This window comes from Pseudophryne corroboree, chromosome 1 (assembly GCF_028390025.1).
Source record: "Pseudophryne corroboree isolate aPseCor3 chromosome 1, aPseCor3.hap2, whole genome shotgun sequence".
NCBI lineage: Eukaryota > Metazoa > Chordata > Amphibia > Anura > Myobatrachidae > Pseudophryne > Pseudophryne corroboree.
Window position 1 is genome coordinate 774,950,491 of NC_086444.1, and position 21,909 is coordinate 774,972,399.

General features: G+C 43.2%; 1 protein-coding gene across 3 annotated transcripts in view; it reads right to left on the reverse strand.

Annotated features, from left to right (window-relative positions):
• The window catches only part of STPG2 (sperm tail PG-rich repeat containing 2), a 1,528,785-nt gene that overhangs the window by 1,006,867 nt on the left and 500,009 nt on the right, over positions 1–21,909 (reverse strand). For all 3 annotated transcript variants that reach the window (XM_063917581.1, XM_063917565.1, XM_063917572.1), the window contains exon 11: positions 7,193–7,285. In XM_063917581.1, coding sequence (XP_063773651.1) covers positions 7,193–7,285 — 93 coding nt within the window. The remainder of the gene's footprint in view (positions 1–7,192; positions 7,286–21,909) is intronic.

A 21,909-nucleotide genomic window follows, 5' to 3' on the forward strand; every position in this document is an offset into this window, starting at 1 on the left:
CCTTCTTGTGATGTGAAGATGATGAATGAAAATAAATTCAAAGGTCCAATCAGTAGTGACCAGTAAGGGAAAACGACTAGGTAAAAAAATATTACAGATGTGCGGCGGACAATTTTCGGGTTTTGTGTTTTGTGTTTTGGATCTGGATCCCCGCTCGTGTTTTGGATCTGGATTGGTTTTGCCAAAACCATCCTTTCAGGTTTTGGATTTGGATCTGGATGATTTTTGGGGAAAAAAACATAAAAACAGCTAAAATCACAGAATTTTGGAGGTAATTTTGTTCCTACGGTATTATTAACCTCAATAACATTCATTTCCACAAATTTTTAGTCTATTCTGAACACTTCACACCTCACAATATTGTTTTTAGGCCAAAAGTTTGTACGAGTTAGCTGGATGACTAAGCTAAGCAACACAAGTGGGCGCACAAACACCTGGCACATCTAAGAGTGTCACTGCAGTGGCAGACAGGATGGCAGTTTTAAAAAATAGGTCCCAAAGAGCACATAATGCACAGAAAAAAAAGAGGTGTAACGAGGTTGCTAGATGACCAAGCTAAGCGACAGAAGTGGGCGACACAAACACCTGGCCTATCTATGAGTGGCACTGCAGTGGCAGACAGGATGGCAGTTTTAAAAACTAGGCCCCAAACAGCACATAATGCAAAGAAAAAAAGAGGTGCAAGATGGAATTGTCTTTAACTATATTACTTTATATTACCTCCCACCCACCCTTATTTTGTTTAAACAGGACATGCACAGTTTAATAAACCCATAATTTCAGCGACAGGTGGTCCCCCTGGAAAAACCTCGCCGAGTTTTCCGAATCATAGCTAGCTACAAACATACCACCTCCATATTTGATGACTTTTCACATTATGAGAAGAAGCAAGAGGAAGAGGACAGTGTCAAGAAGGTGATTAAAAATTAAAGAGGCACATGCAATCAGGAACAACACACAGGCTTTCATCTCCACTCCTGTATTGGTGTGGAACAGAAAGGACTTTAACAAAGAAAATATATAATTATTAATTACCACATTACTGGACAAACTGAAAAACTAGGGGCCAAAGCCTACAAAATTGTACCCCCTTCTCCATTTTCAGAGATTAAGATAATCTCGGATTTGATGCTGGGATACAAATAAACTGGTGTATATGAAGATTGGATATTTTCCCCTCCACGGAGTCTGGAGATTTACGTTGTGAAAATCTCGTGGGTTTCTTTTATTTTCATTTTTTTTATTGCATTTTTATTTACATATTTTGTGGCAGATGCCTTATTTTTGTTTTTCACAGCTCCCAGTTACACACGCATGTGAGCATACCTGTGTGTCTTGTTTATTTTTTTCATATGTTATTTTTAAATAAAGCAGCCCCTTAGATGTTTTAGCAGCCCCTCCTGAGCTCCCACAGCAGCCTCGGTTGGGGCAAGTTGAGTTCAGATTTTTTTTGTTATTGAGCCCCTAACCTAGTTGAGTTTACCACTCTACAGTCCAAACTAATTTCATACTATAAGTAGGACTGTGGGAGGAAGCAATGCTAACGTCTGTGCCCACAGCATGCCTCAGCGTGGCAAGCCAGACATCTTCCAGGCTGTAAACCACCATGAGACTCCATTCTGGGCCTTATTCAGTAACTGTTTGTGCCTCACAGGAGCACCTGGTCCATCTAGTGCTGTAGTGCAATAGAAAGCTGATGCTATGCAAGATCACTAAAACTCTATTCTTCTAACACAGTGAGGTCTTGTGATAACCCTACACAGCCCTTAGGAAAAGAAGATCCCTGTACAACAAATGCGCATCTTCTAAATAAATAATCCCAAAATGTGGAACATAAATAATAAATCAAAATTAAGGTTGACTAATTGGAGCCATTCATTTGAGTGAGTCCCTAGCATGAAATAATGGAGAAGAACCTCTCTCTAATGCTCCGGCAGAAAATCTCACTTTTACCTCTCCGGTAGTTGCGCTGGATTATGATTCAGTCTCTTCTGAGTCACACTGACTTTGGCCACAAATGTGGTCTCTCCCCACTTTATTTAAAAACGCTTCAGCAATTTCCATTTCCACCTTTGCGGCTAGTTTTTAACAAATCTGTTTGTGATGTTGAAGCTTGTTTCTAATCTGCTCTAGGCTTTCATTTAAACCTAGGATAAAGTACAGCAGCACCCCTGGAACTATACGGCAGCACCCCTGGATTTATACAGCATAGGCAGCACCCCTGGAAAATTACACAGCACAACAGACAGGCAACAGCACCCCTGGACTTAAATGGCAGTGGGTCAGCATCCCTGGACTGATAGGGCAGAGGGGCAGCACCACAAATAGGGCAGCACCCCTGGAATGATGTGGCAAAGAAAAGACGTGCAAGATGGAATTGTCCTTGGGTCCTCCCACCCACCCTTTTTTTGTATAAACAGGACATGCTCACTTTAACAAACCAATCATTTTAGCAACAGGGTCTGCCACATGACTGTGGCTGAAATGATTGGTTTGTTTGGGCCCCCACTAAAAAAGAAGCAATTAATCTTTCCTTGCACAAACTGGTTCTACAGTGGCAAGATGTCATCCTCATCCTCAGATTCCCCCCCCCCCCAGTGTTTACATCCTAATCCTAACAGAGAAATACTATTCAAACAAACAAACAAACCACATCATTTAGGTGTCAATGGACTGCTTATGCTATTTTCCAAAGTTTCTGAACTTGATAATGACTTATGATGAATGCCCTGCAGGTGACGTATAAGGGAGGATGGTCCTAGGTGGTTAACATCCTTACCCCTAATTATTATGGATTGACAAAGGCAACAGATGGCTTGACACCTGTTGTCTGGATTTGTGGAGAAATAATTCCACACCGAAGAGGTGGGTTTTTTTTGTATTTTGCCCAGGCATGGCAATGAGCTTTTTCACCCCATGGACAACAACTGTCTACACTAGTGCCTTATTCAAACAAACCACATCACTATCAGAATCCTCATCGTCAACTTCCTCCTCAGCGCCAGCTACACCCATATCCTCCTCATCCTTGTGTACTTCTACAGTGACATCATCAATCTCAATATCAGCAAATAGACTGGTGGTGCTCCTCCCAGCACTTGCAGGGGGCGTGCAAATGGTGGTAGCCGTCTCCACTTCCCATACAGTGTTGTGAAGGTCAGTCCTAGACATCGCAACCGCGGACAGTGCAAGCACCCCTGTATTTTCACAACACCCCTGTAATTTTACAGCATAGAAGACAAGGCCAGTGTACATTTATTTTCACTGTACCGCTGAATTTTTACAGCATACTGGATCAGTATACATTTATTTTAACAACAGCACCCTTGAATTTTTACAGCATACAGGGCCAGTGTACATTTATTTTCACCGCACCCCTCAATTTTTACAGCATACAAGACAGGGCCAGTGTACATTGATTTTCACTGCACCCTAGAAATATTACAGCATACAAGACAGGGCCAGTGTACATTGATTTTATTGTACCCCTGCATTTTTACAGCATACAGGGCAAGTGTAAGATTATTATTTTAACAGCAGCACCCCTACATTTTACAGCATACAGGAACACTGTGCTTTTAATTTTTAATAACTGCACCCCTGAATTTTTACAGCATACATGTCCAGTGTAACATTATTTTAACAGCAGCACCCCTATATTTTAAAGCATAGAGGACCACAGTACTTTTAATTTTTAACAACTGCACCCCTGAATTTTTACAGCATACAGGGCCAGTGTAATGTTATTTTAACAGCAGCACCCTTTTGTTTTTACAGCATACAGGAGCAGTGTGCTTTTAATTTTTAACAACTGCACCCCTGAAATTTTACAGCATGCTAGGCCAGTGTTATGTTATTTCAACAGTAGCACCCATATATTTTTATAGCATACAGGAGAACAGTGCTCCTGGCCCCGGTACAACACAGTCAGGACAGCAACACCCATGTACAGCTGCAGCACTCATAACAGCATATGAAACATCAGTGGCAGCCAGGACAGCACCCCTAATAGAGCACAGGTACACCACAGTGACTGCAGCAGCACCCCTACAGAGCATACACTAACCCCACCCAACGCCACCACCCACAGAGAGACAGAGGTCTGTCTCCCTCACTCTCCAAGTTCGGAGTGAAAATGGCGGTAATGCGCAGATGTTTATATGGAATCCAAAACCCGCGAGAATCCGACAGTGGTATGATGACGTTTTGCCTCGTTCTGGTTTCCGAGTCTGCCGGATGTCCCGAGGCAGGCTCGGATACCGGCTCGGAGTGTGAAGTTTGGGGGGGGTTCGATTCTCATGGATCCAATCCCACTCATCTCTAAAAAATATTAATAATTTTAAATCAGCATTACACTCCACAAAGAATTAGTATGCAGCAAATATTTACTAATTATTTTATTACAATTTGGACTACCCCAATAACAAAATTGTGCCAATGGATTTAAGAGTTTATTAATCATAATCATGGGTCTCTAGTCAGTGTTATAATCTACTATTTACTATTGGCACATAGAACCATATTCATACCAAGGAGTGTCCCAATGCTATTCAGCATTGGCTTTTTGACTATAATAGTGAACACAGGTCAATTTTGTGGCTTCTGCCCTGCCCTGAGTAAGCTCTATTTCAGATAATGATAGAAGGACCACATTCCACTCTGTGCTAGAAAGTCCGGCCAGCCAGGCAAAGCCTGGTGTCACTTTTGCAGGGGGAAAATATGCTCACTGTTCACTTGATTTTACTGTAAATAGACCAGGCTACCACACTAGTGCTCACTATTTATGTCCATTTTTACATTTATTTTTTAAATACTTCAGCAGATGCCTTTACACCAAACCTTTTGGAGGGGCAAAACATACTCCTCCTAAGAGGAGTATCAGCAGATGCATCCAAGCCTTCAGTAGGTATAAATTTCTCTGCAGAGACCATGCTGCACTTATGTATGCCTTTATAGTACTGAACTGGCAAATGTAATTCTACTGTATGATCCACCTCACCAATGCATGTTTTGAATAAGAGGACATTTGTTTTAGCCACTTAACTGGCATGGTCAGATCATATGCGAACACACCGCCCCATTGTGTCGCCCCATTTTTTGACATGGAGATCCATTCTGCAGATGTGCATAATATAATATTTAAATATTTTTACAAATACTTTTTAAACTATATCAAATAAAACAAATTAAAAAAAAAACATTTTCTTAATGGTTTTAAAAGGGAAAATCGTCAGTATGTATATACTGTAAATAAAAGTTACTAAAGAAAGAAAAAAGAAAAACAAAATTCTCTTCTTCTCTTACATTTACTGTATATCTGATGCTTGTTTTCATATAGCTTGCAGATTTGTGTATTTCCTTTCATTTATGTATAATAAAATGTGAGGAAAGAATCACACAACATGCCAACCAAAAACAATCTGCAAGGCCTAGCATTTTTTCAGATGAATAATTGTTCCTCCTGGAAAAGTAGAACAATTAAAATGATCTTATAGAAGTAGAACTAAAATGTCATTTCTGATTCTTCTGAAAAAGTCTAAATAGGATTAACTTGTAAAGCTATGTTTAGCTTCAGGCCAGTTCAAAGAATTGTTATCAACTGTTGCATATGGCTGTGACAGAGATAATTTCAGAAATATTTATTTATTTTTTTCGCAGTAATGCATTATCGTGGATGAACATTTCGGTTTGTTTAGTTACGCAGTAAATGTTTCTTTCTGCTTAAACTTATCTAATGAAGATTCATTTGTTTCACTTTTTCTGTAACTTCGAAATAATACTGAATATATACAGAATGTGGGGTTGGAAATGTTCTGTAATTTTCATGAATTTGCAAAAACTTAGGTTAAACCTGGATAGGCTTTTGGTGGATGTGAATCTTCCTTAACTACCCCGTAGCAATGCATGGCATATTTTTATTTCAGACAATCCAAAGAGACTTAACAGTGATTTGTCACAAGTGTCACCTATATACATGTCACCAGTGATATGTAAGGGAGAGAAAAGATTAAAAATAGAATCCCCAAGCCCAGGTATTTAAAAATTAAAATCCAATTAAAAACTACCCCTAACATTACAGTAATACCCCTACACACATATGCATTACATTATTCATCAATATCCTCAATCACACTTGCTTACATTTTTGAGCTCCTCCTCTGGAGAAGCCCTGAAAGGAGTTACAGCTAGAAGGGTGGGTGACAGTGCACTTTGTGTCATTAAGCCCTGCCCCCATTGAAACATAATCCTGCAAATCATGGGTCTAAGAAAAGGAGGCAGGGCCAAAATGTTATGATTCTCATAGAATCACGTTATATTGTCTTCACCCCTTGCCCATTGATACGCAATTCTTGGTATTACTCTCCCCTTCCTGCCTACTTCACTGTATAAGTCTTTGGTACCCAAATGTATATATCACAGATTGGGCGGCACATGCATATGCCTATTCTGCAGCAGCAAGGAAAATTCCTCCATCATTCATCATCCACAAAACATTTACTCCATGCCCAGGTATGCTACTGTACTGCATGTGCAGGCTTCTTGTGATTAGACTGTATCACTGAATGCAGGGGTGAATCAATAGAGGAGGAGGCCCATGTCCAGTCTTCGACCTACTCTCTAGCTGGCAGAGCAAAAGACTCTGGGCGCATGCACAGGTCTCCAGGAAAATGGCGCAGTGGCTATTTTCTCCCGTGATTTTCTTAGTGCATATGCGTGAAGCTCTGGGAAAATGGACCATTTTCAGAGTGGTTTCTGCTGATGTGGAAATCCAGAGGATAAGTATTGAAAAAATGGTTGCTGGGTGTGCGGTGTGGGCCAACCCTGGCCACCATAGGCCTGTGTGCACCGCTAAATAAACCTATTATAGGTGTTGGACTGGGGCATGAAGAGCCTCCGGGGAAATGCATGCACAAAATGACTGGAAAATGGAGGCCATGCCATTTTCCCACTGACTATTTGTGCTCCTGCTGCCACCAACGAGGGACTCTGAAGAGGCAAGTATTAATGAAATGGGTGCCGCATGTGCGGTGTGGGCCCCCATGGACTCAGGGGCACATGTGCACGGCACACACTGCACCCATTATAAACATGCAAGTGCTGAAACCCCTTTTACTGACAGGCCAGGTGTCATCCTGTTGTTCTGCCAGAATCTAAGTGATTCCATTGTTTAAAAAAATATATTCATTCTTACCTTTGCACATATTTGGGTATAGAGTCTTTCAGTTCCTGACGAAAACACAGATGTTGCTTGATGTCTGTAATGTTCCTCGGTTCTATCTGTAACCTACAGAACAATATTCATACAATTAAAAAATGAACAAATAAAAGAATGCACAGCCTAAAACATATATTTCCAGTATATTTCTAACAAAACAAACATCTCAAACTGTTGCATCGGGTGGTCTTCAGTATGCCGAATGTCGGGATCCCGGCACACAGTATACCGGCGCCGGAATCCCGACACCCGGCATACCGACATATATTCTCCCTCGTGGGGGTCCACGACCCCCCTGGAGGGAGAATAAAGTAGCGTGACGTGCGTAGAGCGCCACCGTGCCTGCAGCGTGGCGAGCGCAGCGAGCCCGCAAGGGGCTCATTTGCGCTCGTCACACTGTCGGTATGCCGGCGGTCGGGCTCCCGGCGCCGGTATGCTGGTCGCCGGGAGCCCGGCCGCTGGCATACCATACTACACCCGTTGCATCATGTCATCTTTGTGTCATAATGTCTTGTCCTGAAATTATTATGTATATATATATATATATATAGAGAGAGAGAGAGAGAGAAAGAGAGAGGGGGAGAGAGAGATCTCAGTTGGCGGCACTCTAGTAATGAATAGCAGAACACACTGATATATTTAACGTTTTGATGGTTTAATCCATAACCATCAGGATCCTCTTCATCACACCACCACCACCACCAGACTCTACGTCATCAGTAGAAAGAGGATGTGTAGTGTCACAGAGTTTAACTATTATGTCTGCTGGTTTTGTCAGTTTGCCAGTCTGTCTGTTCTGTCAGTCTACATGCCAGTCCTGTCAGTGAGTCAATCTGCCAGTCCTGTCACTGAGGACCTAATTCATGTTTGTATGGAATTGCACAGCTGCAAGGAAGCAATTCTGTGTAATTAGTATTCAAATGCAGCAGGAGGCTTCTGTAGGAGATAGATGCCTCCTGTATACATTTGCGAGATCGAAGTGCAGTGTATTGTCATTGCAACCATCTGTCACGATTCACAATGTTTCTAGGCACTTGTCAGCCTGTGTAAGCTAAAGCTAACTCAGGCTGTCCATCTGATCTGGATACCGTGGGCCCAGTAAATCTTCCAATGATGCAGATCCTGCCTATCACACCTTTAAAACAGGGGCGACACTCTGCCCCCCCCCCCCCAGCACATTTTGAAGAACAGTGCCAGGTGCTGTGGCTAACAGGGGGCTCCGAGTGATATCGCAAGACCTAGTTTATTCAGAGTGGGTCTTGCGCATGTGCAGATCCCACACCACTGGATTTGTACCTAAACCTTTGGGTTTATGTACAAATCTGAATTAGGCCTTGAGCCAGTATCCTAGTCCTGCCAGTAAGTCAGTCTCCCAGTCCTGTTAGTGTGTCAGTCTCCCAGTTCTGTCAGTGTGTCAGTCTCCCAGTCCTGCCAGTGAGTCAGTCTACCAGTCCTGTCAGTGAGTCAGTCCCCCAGTCCTGTCAGTGAGTCAGCCTCCCAGTCCTTTCAGAGTGTCAGTCTCCCAGTCCTGTCAGTGAGTCAGTTTCCCAGTCCTGTCAGTGTTTCAGTCTCCCAGTCCTGTCAGTGTGTCAGTCTCCCAGTCCTACATGGGATGTACCTTCCAAGTGCCTGGTAGGCTGGGACATGCAGTACTGATTGTGATGTAGAACAGAGCCCTTACATTTGGACTGTAGCATTGAAATTGGGACATTTAAGAGACATGGTATACACAGTATGAAGTCCCCTTCTCATTGTCCTGGATCCCGTCTAGTCACAAATCGGTCCTGAAGTAGACTGTTTATTAGGTGTTGCTCCTGTCGTCCTGTTGGCATTTTTACTTTATGGACATTAATGTAAAGTAACCCCTGTAGCCATATACATATGAGGATAGACTCTAACCACTAGAAGTTCACAGAAAATATTTTCCATAAAATAATAAGCAACACTATGTGACTCAAATGTACTTCTTATTTAAATAAAGTATTACTGTGGCAATTTTGTAATTAATGTTTTTGGATATCCATCATGTCTGCATTTGACCCGGCTATATTTAAATAACAGGTCTTAATATAATATATTCTCTAACATAATATATATGTGATATATTCTATCCAGCATGCCTGTCTCCTTTCAGCTGTGTCTAAGCATGGCTTTACTTTAGGGGCTCCATTCATACCTATAATATGATTTTTCTCTCTTTATCATCCGTGTGAAGGATCTATTAATTGAATCATGTTAGTTCATTTAAGAAACAATGTAGTTACAATATATAGCTATTCTTCAAAGAAAAGTTCATTTTCATAAAGATTTTATTTGCTGGTTCTATTCAGACGAGTCACTGAGGGGATTACATCTGAAATCCTCTCTGTAATAGAGTGTGCTTATTGCTTTTAAAACTGATTTCTGATCACGCATCTAAACAAATGACCTGCTACAGTATATGCCATTATCACTCAGCACCCAGCAGCTATTGTTATGGCTTGGCAGTAATCAGACTTCAGTTCTATTGAGTTCAGATGCACAGAGAAAACATAATGAAAAGCATATAAAGGACATCTTTCATGTAGTTTTACAAAGTATCAGTTATACAATAAGTCACAATATCATGAGGTTTTCTTTAAACACTTTGTTTAATTCACTTGCATAACATTTTACATTAGACCTGTAAGAAGTTAGCTCTTACATTGTACTTAAAAGCAGTTTTATACCCTTTTTTAAACTTCAGTTAAAAATCCATCTACTGTATAAAAAACACCTTTGTTGGCTCAATCAAGAGAATCTAAAGGTCTTTTAGAACTTAGCATAAAAAGGATCACATGAAGACGTAAATGCGGTGTGCAGTTTTTTGACCCAATAAAAATCAAACTTCTGTATTTTTGCATACAGTACAACTTGTGGATATTGGGGGTCATTCTGAGTTGTTCGCTCGCAAGTGAATTTTAGTAGATTTGCTCACGCTAAGCCGCCGCCTACTGGGAGTGAATCTTAGCATCTTAAAATTGCGAACGATGTATTCGCAATATTGCGATTACACACCTCGTAGCAGTTTCTGAGTAGCTTCAGACTTACTCGGCATCTGCGATCATTTTACTGCTTGTCGTTCCTGGTTTGACGTCACAAACACACCCAGCGTTCGCCCAGACACTCCCCCGTTTCTCCAGCCACTCCTGCGTTTTTTCCGGAAACGGTAGCGTTTTTTCCCACACGCCCATAAAACAGCCTGTTTCCGCCCAGTAACACCCATTTCCTGTCAATCACATTACGATCGCCAGAACGATGAAAATGCCGAGAGTAAAATTCCTAAGTGCATAGCAAATTTACTTGGCGCAGTCGCAGTGCGGACATTGCGCATGCGCATTAAGCGGAAAATCGCTGCGATGCGAAGATTTTTACCGAGCGAACAACTCGAAATGACCCCCATTGTTGGCCCAGCAGACTTCAAGACAAGAATCCAGTTGCAGTGTGCTTGGGTCCAGGGTGATAGGGAAGAGAAGAACATTTGTAAAATATTGTTTTTTCCCACAAACATCGGAACATTGGAAAATTGCGACCATCGTGACTTCACATTTTCATGGTGCCTGTTCCTCTCTGCAGCTTCAAAGGGTCCAGAGGAAAGGTGAGGGCTGCTTTTTAACATTTCCCCAGCAGCTGCTCATGTCTGGTACCATGGGGTGCTGCCGTACTACCCGATCAGTAGAGATCAGTAGCACAGCAGGTACAAAGGGGATGAGCCAGTAAGCAGAGGGCCTGGGAGGTCCCTCTGACAGTGGCAGCTGCAGAAAGATTTTCTTCCAGCAGCCACTCAGTAAGCTATCTGACTGGATGCATCATTTGCGTCTACATGTACAGTATGTCAGGAAAGCTCAGCCTGATGTGGTCACATCTGATGTGACCACACCAGGCAAGCGGTTAAGCAGGTTGAATATAATCATTTTTATGATACATGATTACAGTAGTGGAATGAAGTGATCCATTTCTCCAGGGCAAATTCTGCAGCCAAATTTTCTGTTTCTAGTCAGTTACTACATGGAATATACAGTGCCTTGCTAAAGTATTCACCCCCTTTGCATTTTTCATGTTTTGTTGCCTCACAACCTGGAATTAAAATAGATTGATTAAAGGTTTGCATCATTTCCACAGAACATGCCTACAACTTTGAAGATTTTTTATTTTTTTTATTGTGAAGCAAACACCAAATAGGACAAAATAACAGAAAAGTTCAGCGTGAAAAACTATTCACCCCCCCCCCCCTTCCTAAAGTCAGTACTTTGTAGAGCCACCTTTTGTGGCAATTACAGCTGCAAGTCACTTTAGATAAGTCTCTGTGAGCTTGCCACATCTTGCCACTGGGATTTTTGCCCATTCCCCAAGGCAAAACTGCTCCAGCTCCTTCATGTTGGATGGTTTCCGCTTGTGAACAGCAATCTTCAAGTCTGACCACAAATTCTCAATTGGATTGAGATTTCGGCTTTGACTACAGATGGGTCCATGTTTATCTTGGCCTTTAATAGGAATAATTGAGACTGGGCAGTCGGACTTAATCCCCTGCTGTAATGACTTAATCCCCTGCTGTATTGTTCTCTGTATTGTATTGCAGCTGAGAACAATAGATGAAGGGTTTATGTAAATAAACCATGGTGTGCATAGGCACAGCAAAGAAGCCAAGATAACCATGGATCTATCTGTAGGTCATTCAAACACATTTAAATGTTTCCCATTAAACCACTTGAGTGTTACTTTAGCAGTATGCTTCGGGTCATTGTCCTGCTGGAAGGTGAACCTCCATCCCAGTCTCAAATCAGTCAGACTGAAACAGGTTTTGCTCAAGAATATCCCAGTATTTAGCACCATCCATCTTTCCCTTGACTCAAAACAGTTTCCCAGTCCCTGCTACTGAAAAACATCCCCAAAGCATGATGCTGCAACCACCATGTTTCACTGTGGGGGTGGTGTTCTTGGGGTGATGGGATGTGTTGGGTTTGCACAAGACATAGCGTTTTCCTTGGTGGACGAAAAGTTAAATTTTAGTCTCATCTGACCAGAGCACCTTCCTCCATACATTTGGGGAGTCGTCCACATGCCTTTTGGCAAACTCAAAACATGCCCTCTTATTTTTAACATTAAGTAATGGCTTTTTTCTGGCCACTCTTCCATAAAGCCCAGCTCTATGGAGTGTATGGTTTATTGTGGTCACATGTGCAGACACACCGGTCTCTGCTGTGGAACTCTGCAGCTCCTTCAGGGTTACCTTTGGTCTCTGTGCTGCCTCTCTAATTAATGCCCTCCTTACCCGGTCTGTGAGTTTGGGTGGCCGGCCCTCTCTTGGCAGGTTTGTTGTGGTACCATGTTCTTTCCATATGAAGATGATGGATTTGATGGTGCTCCGGGGGATCATCAAAGATTTGGATATTTTTTTATAACCCAACCCTGACTTGTACTTCTCAACAACTTTGTCCCTGACTTGTTTGGAGAGCTCCTTGGTCTTCATGGTGTGATGCAACTTGCTTAGTGATGTTGCAGCCTCGGGCCTTTCAGAAAAGGTGTGTTTATACTGACAGATCATGTGACACATAGGGGGGAATTCAAATGTTTGACTAGTCAGTTGGGTGTCTGTTTTTTCCTATCTAATAGACAGGAAAAAACAGATACCCAACCGACTTTTCAAACATTTGAATTCCCCTCTTAGATTGCACACAGGTGGACTTCATTTCACTAATTATGTGACACCTGAAGGTAATTGGTTACACCAGAACATTTGAGGGGCTTAATAGCAAAGAGGGTGAATAAATGTGCAAATGCCAATTTTCTAATTTTTATTTATAAAAATTATTTTTTATATAAATTTTTCACATTTCACTTCATCAATTTAGACTATTTTGTGCATATCCATCACATAAAATTCAGATAAAAAAATAAAAAATAAATTACAGGTTGTAATGTAACAAAATAGGTAAAAAGCCAAGGGGGTGATTACTTTAGCAAGGCACTGTACCTACTCAAAATAAGGAGGCATCAGCTTTAGCACAGGAGGTGTAAAAAAGTTTTTTCTGCGGCTTGTAGATTGTCAGGCAGAAATTAGAGAAAAGGAAACTCTTCATGGGGCACGCTTTTAGAATATATTTTTAAAAACATTAAATACTTATTGATATGCATTAAAAAGTGTCATCACTTTCTTCCTCTAAAAAAACAAAAATAAATACAGAAAACAGTCGGGTTTTTGTACAACATCCCATGCATAGAGCAGTGTAATAGACAGTATATGGATATCTCAGTACATAGATATAAGATTGTGATATGATAATACTCTATTATTTAGTGCGGTGGTTCCCAAACTTTCTTAAAACACAGCACCCTAGAGTATTGGCATTGTTTTCACGGCACCCCTAGGATGAAAGTTTTTTTTATTGGTAAATTGGGGGAGGGGGGGGGGAATTAAGTAAATTGTGCCTACATGCCATCCTTGGGTCAGTTATGCCTCAGGTGTGCAATTGGGCTTATGTGTTAGTAAACTATATCTACTAATATATACAGAATACTTCAGTTATTACGACTGTGCAGAATCTCACCTGCCTGCCTAGGATTGTTAGGCAGACATAGCTTCTGGAGGCCATATGTAAAAATTAGGGAGAGATTATCTAAAGCTTTTATAAAGTTTTGTGAGAGATAAAGTACAAATCAATTAGTCTGTGTCATTTTTGTTGGAAATATGTGTGTGTATACGCAGTGGTATGACAGAGTAGTTGAAACACCAGTGAAATTTTCTGAACAAAACAGCAGTCCCGTGACTTAACCAGTAGTGTGGTTCATTGAGAATTCTAGTTACAGCTGTACCCACTGTGTGTGTACACACTGCTTAAGGCATGAAGTGGAGTGTCACTGCCACCAAGAGGGGAGGTTGAGGCAATAATTACCAAGCTGCCCCACCGCCCCACCCCTGGCCCTGTTGCCTGTTAACAGCAGCTGGTTTGTTCTCCATCTGGATTTGCCCCTGGTTGAGAAGCATGATAGCACTCCTCAATTCTGTGCTCAGCACCACTTGAATAATTTGAATAAGGGGGCATGGCCACACCTCCCGAGATTACGCCAGGCCTCTGAACTGTACCTGAGCCTGCAACAGCTCTCTACACCACTAGGAGCATGTTGTTACAGCTCACCAGCCAGTGATTGTATACAACAATCAGGTAGCAGTACAGGATGCTGGAATAGTCATAACACAGGCAGGTCTTTTGGAGCTAATGGGGAGACATCTGTCACCCACTATGCCACTCTACACAGTAACAAAATGGTGACATGCATACATAGTACTAACTCCAGCATCTATCTTGGTTAGGGAATGAAGCATCCCTGGAGGAACCATGTTGGAGTATGTGCAGAAGCGCTCTTCCATTCTAACAACTTTAGAAGCTGTATTTGAAAAATGATGGGTAGGAGCTGATTGGTTGGTACTTTATTATCTCTCTTCAAGTTTTGATAAATCGCCTTCCTAGTCCTTCGGCAAGAGTGCTTATGAAGGTTTTAGGAGCAGTAGTCTTTGCTAATTTCTGGATAGTACTTTATCAATACCAGAAAATATTAATTTGCCAAAGATTTGTGCCAAGTTAAATACTGTACCATGGATAGATTTCTTAAGAGTTGATTTGACAACCAGAGTTAGAAAGAATAGATCTCAGGAATGCAAACTCTGAATGTTGGTAAATCATTTTCACAATGGCACCACAGAACATATTTCTCATGGGAGCAATGGGAGACTATAGAATGAGTTGCACACAAATCCATCTTACATTTTTTTTAGTACTATACATGCTCTGTAGCCAAGTCAATACATATATAGCTATTTAGAGTTGTATGCAACTCAATAGTATCTCCACTTGTGGCTGAAGGGGCAGACCTGGGTGCTTATAGGGAGTTTGCATGTAGGTTGAGTTTAGTGATGGTGCATTGATGGAATTTGTGGGGTTTTCTGAGCTGTGCATATGCAGAAAACCATCTGATTTCAATGGATCTGTTGCTCCAAGATAGGACAAATGTGCACTTAAAAAAAGATGACTATGAAACTAAACATATAGGTGGTCATTCCAAGTTGTTCGTTCGTTGCCATTTCTTGCAAAGCAGCGATTAGGTGGAAAATACGCATGCGCATGGTACGCAGCGCGCATGAGCTAAGTAATTTAACACAAAACTTTGGATATTTACACAAGCTCGAGCGACGTTTATTCATCGCGCGAGTGATCGTAGTGTGATTGTCAGGAAGTGGGTGTTTCTGGGTGGAAACTGGCCGTTTTCTGGGAGTGTGCTAAAAAACGCAGGCGTGCCAGGTAAAAACGCTGGGGTGGTTGGAGAAATGGGGGAGTGGCTGGCCGAACGCAGGGCGTGTTTGTGACGTCAAACCAGGAACTAAACGGACTGAGGTGATCACAGTCTAGGTGTAGGTCTGGAGCTACTCAGAAACTGAAGCAAATTATTTAGTAGCAGTTGTGCTAATCTTTCGTTCGCTATTCTGCTAAGCTAAGATACACTCCCAGAGGGCGGCGGCCTAGCGTTTGCAATGCTGCTAAAAGCAGCTAGCGAGCGTACAACTCGGAATGAGGGCCATAGACAGGGGTGTTGCAATACACATAGGCATACAGGCATATATCCACAATTAGTTCTAGCAGCATTTGAATAGGTTGTTAGTTTAGATTTTATTTTTAAAAGAAATATTTTCATACTGACACCGTATGTCTATGAACTATTATTATAAATAATAGAATTATAAACTGCTATATTGTCTGTCTGTTCTGAAATTAAATACAATTTGTACGCTACAAGTGAATAATGCCTACTATCATCTCTCTGGTAGAAGGAAGTTGTTTTGTGTTCATCTTTTTCGTTCATACTTTTCAGAGCATGTGAGAACCCCAGCACATACAGTATGTAGTGTAGGCAGGGGTGTAGCGAGGGTGGCTCCAGTATAGCGCAAGCTCCAGGCAGAGGCGGATTTACCACTAGGCAACCTAAGTGCCCGCCTAGGGCCCAGCGGCTCCCAAGGGGCCCGTGGCAGGGCCCCCAGAAATCCAGCCCTGATCAGTGATCTGCAAGCTGTAGACAGGAAAATATTTTTTTCCTGTACTACAGCATGCCTGCCATTTGCCGCCTGAAGCCCCATCCCCTGAAATGTCGAAGGTTGCCCCTCCTTCCCACGTCTCCGCCTGCAGTTCAACAAACATCATATATCAGTGGGGGCAGGGTGTCCATTTATGGGCTGAAACGCCAGTTGGCCAAGGGCCCCGGCCATCCCTGGAGCTTGTGGATTTCTCACCACAGAACATAGAGCAGCCCTCCCCCTCTGGTGCAGCAAGAGCCAGATGTGGATTTGTCAGGCAGGATCCTCTCCTGCAGACAGGTTCCTGGCGATAGGGAGAGGGTCACAAACAGGTCACCTAGGCTGCTAGGCATAGCACCCTCAGAGAAACCGCAGCGACTGGTGGGATGAGAGCAGGGTAGGAGGTGTAGCAAACAGCCAGTGCCAAACTGCCTGTGCCTGCAACCACATGGGGCACTCTCTGGCGCAGATCTGGACTGATGCCAACCACAGAGTGAACGGCCCCACCATCTTACTCACCCCCCCTCATGTCACTCACTGTACTACTCCCTCCCCCTCATGTCACTTACTGTTCTGCTCCCCCCTCATGTCACTCACTTTTCTGCCCCCCCTCATATCACTCACTTTCCTGCCTCCCCCTCATGTCACTCACTGTTCTGCCCCCCCCCCTCATGTCACTCACTGTTCCCCCCATGTCACTCACTTTTCTGCTCCACCTCACGTCACTCACTGTTCTCCCCCCCGTGTCACTCACTTTTATGCTCCCCCTTCATGTCCCTCACAGATCTGCCCCCCTCATGTCCCTTACTGTTCTGCCCCCCATGTCACTTACTGTTCTTTCCCCCCTCATGTCACTCACAGTTCGGCCCCCCCTCGTGTCACTCACAGTTCTGCCACCCCCTCATGTCACTTACTGTTCTGCCCCCCCTCATGTCACTCACTGTTCTATTCCCTCCCCCTCATGTTACGCACTGTTTCCCCATCCAATCACCTTGGCTCACCCATATCCTCTAAACTTTAGCCCTGGAATAATGTCTCCCAGCTGCCTCCATTGGCATCGCAGTGTGCAAGGGGATCCTAGGGCGGCTGACTGCAGGGGAGGATGAGGGGGTCCTAGGACTACAGGGTGCAGGGAATGTTTGTTAGGTCCCTGGGCTAATGGTTGCAGGGGAGGTTCGTGCCTGACTTTTGGAAGAAGACGCCCTGCTGGCGTTGAAACGCGTTAGGATACAGGTGTACCCTTTCACTTATCGAAGTCTAGCTCACCTTGAGCCAACACAGGAGATCAGTCCCAGACGGCCGTTGTACTGCACAGCATTATACCGCCCAGCTTACACTTAGGTGCCGGGGCTCCGGTGCCTTCTGACCCAGTCGGCGGTCCATCCAAGTGAGGTCTATTTGGAGCCAGACAAGGAGACGCAACTCCAATATCGCCACATAGAGCGTGGCTGGCTCCCATACACAGCCAGCGCAACATATCCGTGGCTCCAACAGTCCCTCTCCTACAGCAGGTGAAGTGCAGGGAGGCTCAGTCGGAGCTGCCCGTGGGAGGCAAGCACAGCCGTTTTGGGTGAGAGCGCATGCATACCGTGTCACAGAGATAACATCCAGCAATCTGGGTCTGACAGCCTGTGCACGGCTCTATTTCACTCCAACCCGACGGACATCTCAGACACCGCTCTCCCTCCCCCGTGCGGGGGTAAACGGCTGGCTGCACTAACATCACTCCGGGCTCTCCCTGCCAACACCACTATAGCGGTTTGCTTTTGGCGGACATAATTCATCTGTCCATCCCTGCATTAATTTGAGTGCTCAAAACCTTCTATAAGGACAATTTCTATTTATAGAAATTTGGAAACCAATATATGCCCGCATGGAACAAGGACTGTTTGGGACTTCTATATAACAAGTGAGTTATTATTGGCACACAGACCTATATGGTGTTTAAAAGAGTGTAATTATTATCACTACTGCTGAATACATAATACCGTTTGTGGCCAAATTGTCACAATTATTAAATAATACTTGTATTATTATAATTCATTTGGACATAGTGATTCTGTACCGTATATATTCATGATAATTTATCTACAGTATATTAATTGTACTCCCGGGAGAATTGCTGTTCATATTTATAATTTTTATAATAAATGTTTCTATCCTGATTGTTGAGCGCAACTTGGTTTCTGTCTGTATTGAGGTTCGTGGGGTCCCTGGGCAGCCACAGTCACAACCAGCGCTGCACACTGCTTGCGCCAGGTATTGGATACTAGATGCCGAAGCAATAAACAGGAATAGGCACATGCATGGTAAGTGGTGCCAGGAAGTGCCAGGACTGCTTGCCGCCGGCGCCAGCCATAAAGAGAAGGGACATGGGCACAGAGAACGCCTGACCACGAGCAGTTCAAGGAAGTGTGGCATCTGCAGCCAGGAGCACCTGGACAGGAAACAGCCTCCCAGCCTGGTAGTGAAGAAGTATGTGGCTGCCATGTGTAAGTGGCATTACAGTGTGTGGCATAATGTTTAAGGGGAATTACGGTGTTTGGCATAATTTGTAAGGGGCATTACTCTAAGGAGGAAAAATGACAAGTAATATAAGGGGCATGAATCAGGATCAAAAATATCGTGCTATGGATTGTTTGTTGGAGGGGGGCTCAAATCGGTATCTTTCCTAGGGCCCCATGAGGTCTAAATCCGCCCCTGGCTCCAGGCGCCAGAAGAGTTTGAGGGCGTGCCACCGACACTGACAGCCAGCAGACGCCGGAGCTCTGCAGCCTTCTTTAAATGTCTCACTGTCTTCTTGTAGCTGTGCAGCAGGATTACTTCTGTCCTGCTATACCACTCTCTGTGCCCGCTGCTGCAGCACCTCTTTCTTCCCAGGCTGCTGCAATGCCTCTCTCTGCTCTGGCTGTTGCAGCTCCCCTCTCTGCCCCGGCTGCTACAGCACCTCTCTTTGCCCCCGCTGCTGCAGCACCTCTCTCTGTATTAGAAACTGCAGAGTAACATGCAGTGCCGTAACTAGGCATTTTAGCGCTGTGTGCAAGAAACGACAGTGGCGCCCCCCCCCCCCCATGTAAGATAGGGGCAGTGCGCGCCGTAGGCGTGCAAAAAATTTCTAGGGGCGTGGCTTCACGGGGAAGGGGCGTGGCCACAAAATAATAGCAATTCATACTACGGTGCACAGTAGTCTACATTATTCAAATTACGCTGCACAGTAGCGCCACTACACCAGGTAGAGCCCCTTTTATACATTACAGTAGACAGTGTCCCCCTTTTTACACATTGCGGCAGCCAGTCCCCCTTTTTACACATTGCGGCAGCCAGTCTCCCTTTTTACACATTGCGGCAGCCAGGACCCTTTCTTACACATTGCGGCAGCCAGGCCCCCTTTTTACACATTGTGGCAGATAGACCCTTTTTTTACACATTGCGGCAGCCAGTCCCCCTTTTTACACATTGCGGCAGATAGACCTTTTTACACATTGCGGCAGCCAGTCCCCCTTTTTACACATTACAGCAGCCAGTCTCCCTTTTAACACATTGCGGCAGCCGGTCCTTCTTTTTACACATTGCGGCAGACAGCGTCCCTTTTTTACAATTACAGCAGACAGCGTCCCCGTTTTTACACATTACGGCAGACGGTGTCCCCCTTTATACACATTGCGGCAGCCAGTCCCCCTTTTTACACATTACGGCAGCCAGTCCCCCTTTTTACACATTGCGGCAGATAGACCCTTTTTTTTTTTTTTTCTTTTTTTGTGTAATCTCTTTCAGGTTTATTTCAATTCAAATCCTTCAGTCCTGATGAGATGTCTCTGAGAGTACTTTGTATGTTTTATCTATCGACATGCTTTGTATGTTTTATCTATCAACATGCTTTGTATGTTTTTTTTTTTTCCATCAATAGTTTTTATTTTGAAAGAGAAAACATTTTTATGGGGTACAGAACAAAGAAAAGGGGTTACATAACAACTTAATACAGATGTAGGTATAAGGAAGGGTATATGTAGGGAAGGGAGGGGAGGGGAGAGCATCCAGACTGGGGAAAAAGGCTAGTACACTATAACCGGGTATACACATTACTTCAATCATATTTATAACAGACACATAGATTCCTGCGCTAATTAACTCTACAGAATGATATGGCTCAGAGTTTGCTTGACTCAATAAAAACAAAACAAAAAGGATAATTAAATATACTTTATATGATTATTTTTTATTTTTATCACACATACATACATGTATGTTTAAAAATTAATTTAAGAATAAATTGATTAGACCGGTCTAAATAAAACATAAAGCAAAAAAGCAAAAAACAGAACATATTAATAAGCTAATAATAAGCTAAAGGAGGTGGATCATACGTAAACTCCTGTGCACAGAAAAATCAATAAAAATACTAAAAATAAGTCCTTTGTATAGGATCGTGCAAATAGTTTGACCAGCTATAAATTGCAACAGTGTCTCGTTATGTTTTGTAGTGTTAGACACTCTTCATCAAATTGCCACTCAGCCAAAAAATGCAACAGGTAAGTGTGACAAACGCTCCACAACGGAACTTTACATATGGTTCGCACCTGAAGCTGACATGCGGAACAGGAAAATAATGTGAGACGGTCTCGGGCTGCGGGAAGGCGCTTCGCTGGCGCCTGGTATGTTATTGTTAATTACCCCGTCTTCCAGGCTCTGTGAGTCCGCGTCTTCGGGTGCCGTATGCAGACACCTGCGTCCCGTTAATAAGCACACCTTCACCGTTGATTCTCCTGATAATGCCTCTGGAGCCCGGCTTCCAGGCTCTGTGAGTCTCCGGGTGCCGTATGCAGACACCTGCGTTTTAGTGTTACTCACACGTTCACCATCAATTCTCCAGATAATGTCACTGGAAAAGATATGCTGTAAAAGTGCAATATAGCTGGTGCACAAAGGTCCAAATAGGCTGCCCGGCTTCCAGACTCACAGAGCCTGGAAGCCGGGCTCCAGAGGCATTATCAGGAGAATCAACGGTGAAGGTGTGCTTATTAACGGGACGCAGGTGTCTGCATACGGCACCCGAAGACGCGGACTCACAGAGCCTGGAAGTCGGGGTAATTAACAATAACATAACAGGCGCCAGCGAAGCGCCTTCCCGCAGCCCGAGACCGTCTCACATTATTTTCCTGTTCCGCATGTCAGCTTCAGGTGCGAACCATATGTAAAGTTCCGTTGTGGAGCGTTTGTCACACTTACCTGTTGCATTTTTTGGCTGAGTGGCAATTTGATGAAGAGTGTCTAACACTACAAAACATAACGAGACACTGTTGCAATTTATAGCTGGTCAAACTATTTGCACGATCCTATACAAAGGACTTATTTTTAGTATTTTTATTGATTTTTCTGTGCACAGGAGTTTACGTATGATCCACCTCCTTTAGCTTATTATTAGCTTATTAATATGTTCTGTTTTTTGCTTTTTTGATTTATGTTTTATTTAGACCGGTCTAATCAATTTATTCTTAAATTAATTTTTAAACATACATGTATGTATGTGTGATAAAAATAAAAAATAATCATATAAAGTATATTTAATTATCCTTTTTGTTTTGTTTTTATTGAGTCAAGCAAACTCTGAGCC